Source organism: Zeus faber, assembly GCF_960531495.2.
Source record: "Zeus faber genome assembly, chromosome: 13".
In the NCBI taxonomy this organism is placed as follows: domain Eukaryota; kingdom Metazoa; phylum Chordata; class Actinopteri; order Zeiformes; family Zeidae; genus Zeus; species Zeus faber.
Window position 1 is genome coordinate 2,982,263 of NC_137198.1, and position 12,500 is coordinate 2,994,762.

A 12,500-nucleotide genomic window follows, 5' to 3' on the forward strand; every position below is an offset into this window, starting at 1 on the left:
CAAATGACATCACATCAATTAGTATTTAATATTAAGAAATACTGTGAAGGAGAATAATAATAAAAGATTCTGAACAATCCAGTATGATGCTCATGTCACACTTGAATTACATCAGCTCTGTGTCTGGTGTGTGTGTGTGTGTGTGTGTGTGTGTGCAAATATAGGCGTGTTTGTGTGTAATAGAATGTGCACTTTGTGTACATGATTGTGTACCGTGTGTGTGTGTGTGCGCGCACGCGTGTGCGCTGCTAAGCCCTTTGTCCTTTAATAACTTATTAAATGTTTCCTTTTCAGTCCGACACAAATCCCTCCTTTCTTCCCCTGTACAGTAATCCTCACACTCACACACACACACACACACACACACACACACACACACACACACACACACACACACACACACACACACTCCTTCTTAATTTGCTCAAACTACCACAATGCAGCAGGGCATAGTTCACTTCATGATGCCAACCAGCACATGAAGCAGTACTACACTGAATACCAGTGAATGTTATAAATTTGAGGAAGTTAGAAGAAAATGTACTGAAAAACACATAAAACCTTCCAAGCGTTGGGTGCTTTTTCTGCATTTTGCTAACAAGCAAACACACACACACACACACACACACACACACACACACACACACACACACACACACACACACACACACACACACACACACACACACACACAGTACTCCAAGTAGGTGTACCTCTACTACTACTTCTACAACTACGTCCTAACACTCGGACACGTTACCATGGCGAGGAGGTGTGCTGCTGGCCCGCCAGGTGAAGGGTCTTGGGCCGGGCGGCGGAGCAGCCGCCCGCGTTGGCCGAGCGCTCCCAGTAGGGGTCACTGTGGGACACAAGAACACGTGAAGAAGAACTTAACCACTGTGGACAAGGAGGAGAGAGGCGGAGCCTAACAGCAGGAGAGGGATGAAGGAAGGAAGAAAGAAAGAAAGAAAGAAAGAAAGAAAGAAAGATGGAAGGAATAAATAAAACTGCCAGGTGCTAAGTTTTCGGAAAGATTTAGGGAGTTGAAAGATGTTAAATCGAGAAGACAAAATGTGAGAAAAGATCAAAACTGGGGAAACTGACATGGCATTCAATAAACAGGTAAAGTTCATAACTTCCGTTTTGCGATCAGTGAAAGGCGGAGCGGGTAGGAATAGTCTTGCGGAGTGACAGTTGGGCATTTTGTACTTTGGTTGCTTTCAGAGTCTCAGAACAGACCGAGATGATCTCAGGTGTTGAAATACATCAGAAAAAGAGGCACCAGGGGTGATTTAATAACCCCGAGTTATTTAACAAGCTCTTGAAAAAAGCAGACAGTTTGTTTCCAAACCAGAGTAAAGCACAATACATTTCATGTAGTATTCCAAGATGTACTTTTCGCTGTGGCTGCCAGACCTAATATTTCATATTTCAGCCTCTAAATCTGTCAGAGAACAACAAGTGCAGTTTATTGTTCAGGACCAGCTAAACAGCAGCGGCTGGAAGGACGGGAATCCTACACACAGACTAAGGACAAGCTGTCAGAAAGCACTCTGCCATGGATTCCTCATACGGAGGAAGAGAGAGGGAGAGAGGGGGAGGGGGTGTAAGAGAGGGAGAGGGAGAGAGAGAGGTAGGGAGGGAGAGAGAGGTACAGGGAGAGGGAGAGAGGGAGGGAGAGAGGGAGGTAGGTCGACAGGGAGAGAGAGGGGGAGAGGTGGGGTGAGAGGGGGAGAGAGAGAGAGAGGGAGGGAGAGAGAGGGAGAGGGAGGGAGAGAGGGGGGTGAAGGGGTGAGGGAGAGAGATAGGGAAAGAGAGGGAGAGGGGGGGTGAGGGAGAGAGGGAGGAAAAGAGGGAAAGCGGGAGAGAGAGGGGAGTGATGGAAAGAGAGAGGTAGAGGGCGAGAGGGAGCGAGAGAGAGAGCAAAAGAGGGAAGGAGGTAGAGAGCAAGAGTGAGAGAGGGAGAGTTAAAGAGAGGGAGGGAGGGAGAGGCGGTGGGGCGTGGAGCTTGAAGCAGAGCATTAGCTTCACTATAAACCGTTGACATTGTCGCTCCTGCTTTGTGGATATTATTGCAGAACAGAGTTTTCTTCTTCTTCTCCTCTTGTTGCCGGTGAGCAACGGCTTCCAGAGCAGAACTTATTTGAGGGTTTGTTCAACATTAAACCGCCAAGACGTCGAAGCAGGGATTGTATTGCTTTTAGATTTGATCGGTCGAAGCGTGACCGGGGAACACAACGCGGATCAGGCCGCGGCAAAGAGGAAGCTTTTACACAGGAAGAAAGGAATTCTGGGTAACTTCTGGAAACCAAAGTTTGCAGCTGGATCACGTTCAAACGGACTCAATGCCTGCAAATACTAATTAAAAGTCAAACAATACCTATAAATAAGGTAGGATTATTAAAAATAATTGAGTTGTTAAATAAATCTAAAACTTTCTGGAACCCAATTTTCGGCATAACACATCAACAGGGTTACGTTGTGTTTGACCTGCACTGTCACAAACACCTCGCGGTTCAAGTTTCATCCAAATTGTTCCACATACGGAGCAGATATTTGTGAAAAACCCACCAAATTTGATCCAAAATATTCAGCTGGCCCTGCCTAACTGACATGTCACTATTCCTAAACAAAATGAAGGAAATGATATTTACAGTAAGACGCTTTATGACATCATCATATTATTAACTATGACATTTACAGTTAGACGCTTTATGAGATCATATTATTTTCTATAAATGTACAGATTCATATTGAGAATGTCCAGTTGGACCGTGTCCAGTGTGCAGTGTAGACTCCGTCACTCTGTACTTGTTTGACGTTACCAACTATTGATTTACGTTTATATTTATAAAGCTTCTTACCTGATAGATGTCAGTAGATCTGTTTGATTGATATTTTAAATCTGTGGTCCACATTACATTGCCGAATTAATGAAAAATCCAATAAAAAGTCCTCCACAAAAACTCGGCACTGCGTTGACTACAATCCACTGAAATGTGGGACTGAGGTATGTGTTGAAGATCCAGTTAGGCATCGGAAAAGGCCGTGCAATGGTAATTACTCATGGAAATACCACAACGTTTTTACGTATTTCATTGAAATGTAACTTATTGAAAATGTAATCCAAGTAAAAAAAAGTCAACAGATAAATAAAATTTGACACAACGCCATCTACTGTCACTGATACTCCGGATGTACTTCAATGCAACAAGGTAGGATATAACGATGACAAGATATAGTTTAAAATAAAAATAAAATACCTTTTTTTTTTTTTTATGTCATGTATAAACATTTTCCTACACCTAAACTTAAAAAACTTTAATGAAAAGGCAGAAAGAGTTTGACATATTGACAAATACTACCATAATAATTCTAATGCCAAATAACGTGAAAGTTCCATAAATGTTGTCTGCATTACAGTATAGACAAGTAATCTATTAAACAGAATTTTCACGTTGTACATTATTAACAGAAAAAATACACTAAAATAGTAATTACAGATAACATGTATTTATATATGTCTAAAATAAAATGTATGTTGCAGATGCTGAAAAATAGACGAAAATCTAAGACAATAAAGAAGCCATTGTCCAAAAATCCAGTCGTCAAGGTCAGTCACAAAATAAAATAAAAAAAGTACTTGAGAAAAATACTGTGGAAAACTTTCGATGTAAGTGTTGATTCCCCAAACATATTGGTGTTAAGAGGTTCATTCCACCAGAATGATTTACAATTTGGAGACTCCAGAAATAAACAGTGTGCCGCTATGAGCTTAACAGCAGTTCTTAAAAACCAGATTCAGACTGTTTGCACATGGACACAAAATGACCGACAGTAGATGATGCTTTAATTAAAGGAAATAATCTTTATCAGGATATGAAAAGTCTGGTAGAATAAATGATAACGTTCCAGGAAGTGATTATATTGCAATAAGAGAATTGCCAACAAGACAAACTATGTTCAACACAACATCCCGAATAACATAGCAGATCTGTTTACTGGCTGTATTGGTGTAGATCACCATGACTCCGCATTGTATGATATCGCTATGCCAACTGATAGAGCACTTAAGAAATCACTGTTAAATAATAATACTGATGCATGTTTATTAACTATTTCTGGTAATACATGTGCAATTATCAAGCAGGGGTCGTGGTCTGGAATTGTTGCTTCACACGCACGGATCCTAATAGGTCTGAATGAATATGACGCACCGAGTAGTTCTGTAGCTTTACTACAACAACATTGAATCCGTCTGTCGTCATTTCTGTAAAAGTAATAATTCATTCTGCCAAACTCAACCAATATTTGAAATCACTGCTCTACAAACAGATATTATTGACACGCAACTACATTGAGTAAACTAAAAAATTGCGAAACACCCTCTCGCAAAAAACATAGACAAAAGACATGAATTCCATCCCAAACACCGTGACTAATGTTCGTCAAAAGAAAACCTCACTCATTTACTATCACCACTCACCGTACCGAAAATGTTTAGGAAAATTAAGACATAAAAATTAAATCTATAAATATTAAAGATACACTTAATTAAACTAAATCCGGTGTCATGAAGAACCAGAACAAATAAATTATAATTAAAATACAAATTCCTATAAATGTCAAATGGCTCAAAAAAATCAACAAAAATGTCTGAATACTTCAAATATTGCAGAGAGTGCCAAACATTTAACAAATTAAAAGGATGTAATTATAGTCAATGAATCAGACAATACTAACTTTCAATTCCTACCTGTGGCAATATATCAACAACAGAAATTGTTTAACATGTCACATTTCATATTCAAATAAGAATTTTAAAATACAGAAAGCTATAGCAATGAGTGACCCTTGTGAGACAAAATCCATTGTCTCCGCTTCTTGAGGGCATTATCATCTTCAATGGACATCAGTTTGTTATGGTTTTATGTCCACGATATTTTGCTGCATTACACAAAAACAAAAAAATGTAAGACGTGCCTAAAACTAATAAACTGGACCCTGTGTATTGCTGCCTGCAGCTATATTAACATTTTTGTTATTGTTCAGATTTTTATTATGATTATTCTCCTTGGCATTTTTCCGGGTAAAAGTGTCTGGAACATGACAACCGCTGAACCCAGGGACACGGAAGTAGCAGAACGTTGGCACAACTTCATTAGTTTGTGGAGCGGGCGCTTTGTGACATCGTCATCCAATTTCTTATATCACTTACACTTGTCATTGTCATATAAACATGTACAATGAACACATTTCTAATTGGTGTTGGTAGGAAGTGATGTTGCATTTCATGGAAACTTTGAAAAGTAATTTATGACTACCCTGGACCCCATGTATTTCTGCCTGCAGCTTTATTTATTAATTATTATTATTATTATTATTATTATTATTGATAAACAAAATAATAAAATGTGATATTATAATATTACAATTCATTTTTGTCTCAGATTTGAATGTGGGATAACTACAATTTAAACGAATAAAAATAATTTGATTTATACTACATACTGTGTGTATTTGCACTTACGTAAATAGATTCATAAATTTCATAAATGTTTGGAGTTGATGTTGTACCCTTTTCACACCCATAAAACACATTATATTACCGGCATTTTGCCCCGATCTTTCACACAGAGAACCCTGCGGTTTGAACCGCTTCACACTGGACCAAGCTGACACATTTAGAGCGGCGGCCATTTCTGTAAACTTCAACAACATCGATAAAAGCTGAAGGATTCACACGTATGCAACAAAGGGTGTGGTTTTGCTTCCTGTCGAAGGATCCATCTCCCACTGCTCATCTGCTCTGCCGTTCTGTTGTTCTGCTTTGTTGGAAGAAAAACCCGAAACTTATGTAAATTCTATTGAAATGTTTTGCTTGGCTTGTCCTCCGTTCATTTGCATCGGTGTGGATGTGCATCGGGTTACTAAGGGTTTGCAGTTCTTTTGGAAGCAGCCACAAGGGGCAAATTGATACAACGTGGCTTGAGTTTTGAAAAGCCCCGCACGCTCGTGCTTCAAGGATCCGATGCAAGGTCCTTTACGGAGGGGTGATTTGGGCTTCGCCGGTTTCCACTCCTCGGGCTCTTGCCGTCAGAAAGACTCGGTGCGTCCTTGAGCGAGACACTCGACCTCAAAGTGCTCCGGGCGCGCCAGGTGACATGAATGAGAGACATTAACGGTAAAGCTCTTTGAGCGGCCTCCGTGGCTCCTATATGCCGTCCATTAACCATTTACGCCAAAACGTTCTGCACATCGGCGGGAAAAATTCATTCCGTACGTCGGAGGAGGTGAAACGCCATCAGTTCAGAGAAGACACTTCACAAGACCTGCGACAGCCACAGCTCTCTCTTCTCCTCCCTCACTCCGATTTTTCCGTCTGAATCTCTCTCTCGCCCTCTCGCTCTCTTGCCTCGGTCCTGTTGTCTATCCCCTAATTTATCTCCATCGCTTTGTTTCCTTCCCCTTTATTCCTTCCATCCCTCCACCTCCGCACACCGCTCGCCCGTCGGCTCTGCACCGATGTTGCCAGAAGCACTGGGGCTCTGCCATCATCCAGGAGCATTCAGGACTCGCGGTGCATTTGAGACAAAGCCCGGAAAAAAGGGCACCTCAGAACCTCAGGCAAAGAGTTGGACGACTCAGTCGCAGCATCTGGGACATAGAGTCAAAGTTTGCAGTGATTCATCCGTGGAAAAGTGTTAAGTATTCTGACTTTGTACTTTGTACTTAAGTGATGAATGTTTGTAACGTCACTCTGGGGTGATTTAGGTCTTTCCAAAAATAAATCCACAACAAGTTCACTGATGATGTTTTCACCAGCAGGGAATCTGTCTTTACAACCTGACAGCTGGGACGCAGGGATGTCAAATATGGGATATTACTCAAGTGGTATCTCCCTCCATGTTTCTGCTCCAGCCCGCACTTAACAAACTGATTCCACTCGTTAGTTGGACAAGCGGAGACCGTGAGGCCGAGTGTTGAAGCCAATACAGGGACGCTTTAAACTGCAGTTCAGATAATGGCCACGAGATGCGCCGCGAGATTTGAGGGTCTTGAAAATAACTGTTTCATAAAGAAAATATGAAGGTTTAAAGATGTGCATATCTGGTGGCCGGGCTGCCTTGATCTACAAATCTCTGGTTTGCGTTTTAACAAGGTGGGCGTGTCTCTCCCTCCGACTATCTGATGGGTGTGCGCCTCAGCACAACAAGGCTCCGCCCCACTGCCCCCCCCACACTGGAAGTTCAACCGACCAACCGGATCCAGTCGAAGGACACTCCAACACACTAGAAGGCAGAGACTGTGGCTCTGACCGTGAAACCGCCAATAAACTCCAGGCAGACATGTTGGCTGGTGAACACACACACACACTGAACAGCAGAGATGCAGCATATAAGAGATAACAGTTTTTTAGTTTTGGTTGTATCGTATGACATTTCGCCTTGGAAATGATTCCACGGTTAAAAAAATAAGAAACCGTGCTTCCTCCCTGCATGGGGCACGCTTATCATTTACAGAACGGAGGCAAACACTTGGTCTGAAGCTTCCTGAATGTCAAAATCATATAAAACCCGGGTATGAGCAAAATTAAAGACAATGTACCAGGAAGGCGAAAGCGAGTGTCTATTATTTGGCGGCCTCGTTTTGTTATGAAAATTGGATATTGTCATATCCCATACATGATATTGTCTAAATGAATGACAAGATATGGATGTAAAATGTCTCACCATAGCAGCTTTGAAATATTCACAGGAGTTTTATTATTAAAACTGGGTCGATTTGACTCCAATATCATCATTTACATCAGGGGTACCCAAACTTTTGCAGAGCCAGAACCTCCCCCTCCATGGACACACAATTTGTTTGAGGACCCCTAGGGGGCCGCGGACCCTAGTTTCAGTCAAACCATTGAAACCAGTCTCCTGGAGCTCCCACGTGGGTGGCAGCGCTGGGAGGCTGCAGGATGCTAAATTACACACAGCCAGTGGGATAACTGCCCCATTTCTCAAAGTCCACTCTATATTACAAATTGCCGACCAGGGCATTGTCCACACACACACACACACACACACACACACACACACACACACACACACACACACACACACACACACACACACACACACACACACACACACACACACACACACACACACACACACTGAGATGTAATCCTGTCCTGCTGTAGCAGAACAACTGAAATCCGGCATCTGTGCTTTTCCCACTGAAAGAAAACGTGATTGAAAATGTGTTTAGTACAACTAAACCCTTCAGTACACACACACACACACACACACACACACACACACACACACACACACACACACTGTGTAAAAGTGATAAATACAGTAAAATCAGTGTGAATAAAACGACACGCCCACTTTCACATGCACACAATCACATTCCTACACCATCACCAACACACATACACCTCACACCTGGATGAGGAAGGCTCTCCTCTTCCTCAAACGCTAGAATCAGGCTACATTGCACAAGGCACCGATATAGTTGGTTACCTCCCAGTATCATCTGTACTGGCTCTAGTTTTACTGGGCGGTTACCAGTGTCACCAGTACAGACTGTAGCTGTACTGGGCGGCTCCCAGTGTCACCAGTGCAGACTGTGGTTGTACTGGGCGGTTCCCATTGTCACCAGTCCAGACTGTGGTTGTACTGGGCGGCTCCCAGTGTCACCAGTGCAGACTGTGGTTGTACTGGGCGGTTCCCATTGTCACCAGTCCAGACTGTGGTTGTACTGGGCGGCTCCCAGGGTCACCAGTACAGGCTGTGGTTGTAGTGGGCGGTTCCGAGTGTCACCAGTACAGACTGTGGTTGTACTGGGCGGTTCCCATTGTCACCGGTACAGACTGTGGTTGTACTGGGCCGTTCCCATTGTCACCAGTACAGACTGTGGTTGTACTGGGAGGCGCCCAGTGTCACCTGTAGCAGACCGGTGCATTATGAAAGCCCTCAGGGTGCGCTGGATGTGTATGGACAGACATGCTGAGAGATCAAATGAATCAAGCGCTCCTTGTGATTGGTCAAAAGGTTACTGAAATTCAGCAGGAGAGGAGGAGAGAGGAGAAAAGAGAGGATGAGAGGAGGAGGGGAGAGAAGGAGAGGGAGGAGGAGGGGAGAGAGGGGAGGGGTAGAGGAGGAAATAAGGAGACAGGAGGAGTGAGGAGAGAAAAAGAGGACAGAGAGAAGAGGAGGGGATGAGAGGAGAAGAGGAGGAGAGAGGAGAAAAGGAGAGGGGAGAGAGGGGGGAAAGAGGGGAGAGAGGGGGGAAGGAGAGCAGGAGTGAGGAGAGGAGAGGAGAGAGGAGAGGACAAAAGGGGAAAGGAGAGGAAAGGAGGAGAGGAAAGGAGGAGAAAGGAGAGATGAGACAAGGAGAGGAGAGGAGAAGGGGGTGAGGAGAGGAGGAAAGGAGGAGACAGAAGAGAGGAAAGAAGGAGGGGCAAAGAGGAGAGAGGAAAGCGAAGAGAGGAGAGGAGAGGAGAGAAGAGGAGAGGATAGGAGGAGAGGAGAAATGAGGAGATGAGAGCAGGAGTGGAGGAGAGGAGAGAGGAGGAGAGAGGATAAGAGGAAAGGAGGAGGTGAAGAGAGGAAAGAAGGAGAGGCAAAGAGGAGGGGAGGAGAGAGAGGAGACAAGGCGATGAGAGGAGAGGAGAGGAGGAAAGATGAGAGGAGAGGAGGAGAGGAGAGGAGGAGAGGAGAAATGAGGAGATGAGAGCAGGAGTGGAGGAGAGGAGAGAGGAGGGGAGGAGAGAAGGAGAGAGGAAAGGAGGAGAGGAGAGGAGGAGAGAGGAAAGGGGGAGAGGAGGAGAGGAGAGGAGGAGAGACGAAAGGAGGAGAGGAGAGGAGGAGAGAGGAGACAAGGAGAGGATAGGAGGAGAGGAGAAATGAGGAGATGAGAGCAGGAGTGCAGGAGAGGAGAGAGGAAAGGAGGAGAGAGGAAAGGGGGGGAGGAGAAGAGGAGAGGAGAGATGAGAGGAGGAGAGGAGGAGAGGATCAATATAAATACTTCCAAATCCAGAATGAGCGCATGTTGCTTGAGCAGTACCTCTGCACAGGGATGCTTTACAGTCACCATGGAAACGTCCAGCTGTGAAGTGGAACTACAACTTTAAGGTGTAATCAAGCGTCGTCTTTGTTTTACACGACCGGACCGACCCACAAGTCCCAGGATTCCAGTGGAAACTGCAACGTTTCTTTCTTTCATCAGCCGTGTTTCCCCTCGTCTTCGCTCTGAAACGTCGACTCCTCTTCTCAAAAATGTCTCTTTTTCAGATCCTTTGATTGACTTGTTTTTCTCCCTGGTCACTTGAGGTGGTGGGGATTATTTCTCGTCTTTTTTTTTTTTCGTTACATTTTTTTCTTCCACATCCACAATTCAATGACCGCCACCAGCGTAGCTAGGCTGCTTCAGCTAATTCACCATGGCTGACTCTCACTCCCTGCAGGGAAAGGCGGACCCCGTCACCAGCGACCATACATAGAGGAGCAAGGCTGTTCGTTACGGAGTCCTAGATAAAATATCTGTGGTGTGGTTGTGGTGTGATTTAAGCAGCAACACCTCCCGCAGGTCTGGTTAATCGGGCCCAGGGGCAGGGGCGGCTGTGCGCCTGTTGTTCGTCAGAGCGACCGATGGACACAGGTTAAATCACCCGTCCCCGCACGCACAGGGAAAGCCTCCGTCATGACGACGTTCCATCTGCTCCCGGCTTGTTCCATCCGTCCACTCTCTCCCATGAACCGGTGCGTTTTCACCATCGCCGCCCGGACGCAGAATTCGTTCTTGCAAAAGGGTCTTCCGGTTTACCGCTTTGAACCCCGTGTAGGTTTGAGAAACATTTAAAACCTCCGGAGCTCGGGAGGGGGGTGCTCGGGTGGAGGCGGTTGTCGTCACATGGGAGGGAGATCGCTCCATCACACTCCAAGGAGTGTGATGATGAGATCTAGTAAGGTGAGTGTGGGATTTTTCAGCGCGTGGTATTCAAGCAGAGCTGCAGGTCCTCTCTCTAATCTTATCATTCAACGTGCTTTATCACCAGAGCGGAGAAAAAAAAAAGAAACCAAAAAAAAACCAACAACAGTGAAGTAGAAAGATACTATTCATTAAAATGAGAAAAAAAATAAGAGCAGGGACGAATAAATTAAACGAAAAAATTAAACCGCCTTACTGGAAATAGAATACATATTCAGATGATAAAACAAATAATTATTAGAATTATTTTCAGGAGAGGAACCTAAACACGAATGAACAACTCTCTCTCTCTCCTTTCCGTGAATCTTTAGCACTGAATGAATGCCGCTCGTAGATCACACAGCAGCTCCTCAGGTGAGAGGGCTCATTTAAACTCACCCAGCCACGCATTATGTCATGACTGCAGCATTTTGCAAAAAACATAATGTTCATTTGGCTGCATTTGTAATAACCTGTTATATAACGCTGTGGTTATTACGTAATGTGGCCGCTACAATGAGGTGAAATGTTGCCAAAAAACAAAACTGACACATAGTGCGTTAAATTATGACATATTCATCATGAAAAGTTGTACTGTAACCCCCAGAATACTTAAACACAATTATGTCATGGGTTATTACGAAATGCGGCGTTATTACGTCATGCCTTGCACACATTAATTACTTGGTGTTAAAATAGGAGATAAAAGATCTGACTGACAGGTTATTCTGTCTCCATTTAAGATTCCGGCGTATACCGTGTGTGTGTGTGTGTGTGTGTGTATGTGTATGTGTGTGTGTGTGTGTGTGTGTGTGCGTGTGCATGATGGATGCAGGAGTGTCTCTGGTTATAAGTCACTGAGCTGTCTCCTGCGGTCATTGCGTCCTTCAGCTCTCGGCCAATCAGAGACGTTCCGCTGCACTCTGATTGGATGACGACAAAGTGCATCACGCCCATCGTTTAAAAGCAACACACACGTCTCTCTCTCTCTCTCTCTCCTCTCTCTCTCTCTCTCTCTCTCTCTCTCTCCTCTCTCTCTCTCTCTCTCTCTCTCTCTCTCTCTCTCTCTCTCTCTCTCTCTCTCTCTCTCTCTCTCTCTCTCTCTCTCTCTCTCTCTCTCTTCCCTCTTTCCCTCTTTCCCTCCCTCTCTCTCTCTCTCTCTCTCTCTCACACACACACACGCTTACTGAAACACGTCGTCGTTTTAACCTTTTTACACTTTATAGATTTGAATGTTTCTCTTTGGGGTCTGGATGTAAAATGCCGTCACGTGAAAATGATCTGAGGTTTTCGATGTTTTGAAACAGAAATGAATGAATCCTCTCATCTACGCCCACTCCTCCGCTCCGCACCATCCGCTCATCAAGTCAATGTCAATTCCTCTGCCACCAAACCACCTCTGATACAAGAGACAGGCAGGAAGACAGACAGACGGAGGGATTTGGGCAGGCAGACCACATTATCAGTTGTTCCTGATTATTTAATGTGAAAAACACACAAAACATCACAGGATCAATTATTGTGAAGTT

General features: G+C 44.3%; 2 protein-coding genes across 2 annotated transcripts in view; both read right to left on the minus strand.

Moving 5' to 3' along the window:
* The window catches only part of npas3 (neuronal PAS domain protein 3), a gene marked incomplete at both ends in the record, with an annotated part of 197,868 nt that extends 196,308 nt beyond the window's left edge, over positions 1-1,560 (minus strand). Inside the window, 2 exons of the mRNA XM_080012688.1 lie at positions 761-859; positions 1,553-1,560. Of these exons, the coding sequence (XP_079868814.1) occupies positions 761-859; positions 1,553-1,560 (107 nt within the window). The remainder of the gene's footprint in view (positions 1-760; positions 860-1,552) is intronic.
* Positions 1,561-8,736: 7,176 nt separating this feature from the next.
* akap6 (A kinase (PRKA) anchor protein 6) overlaps positions 8,737-12,500 on the minus strand; it is a gene marked incomplete at both ends in the record, with an annotated part of 58,122 nt that continues 54,358 nt past the window's right edge. The window contains one exon of the mRNA XM_080012689.1: positions 8,737-8,790. Within this exon, the coding sequence (XP_079868815.1) occupies positions 8,737-8,790 (54 nt within the window). The remainder of the gene's footprint in view (positions 8,791-12,500) is intronic.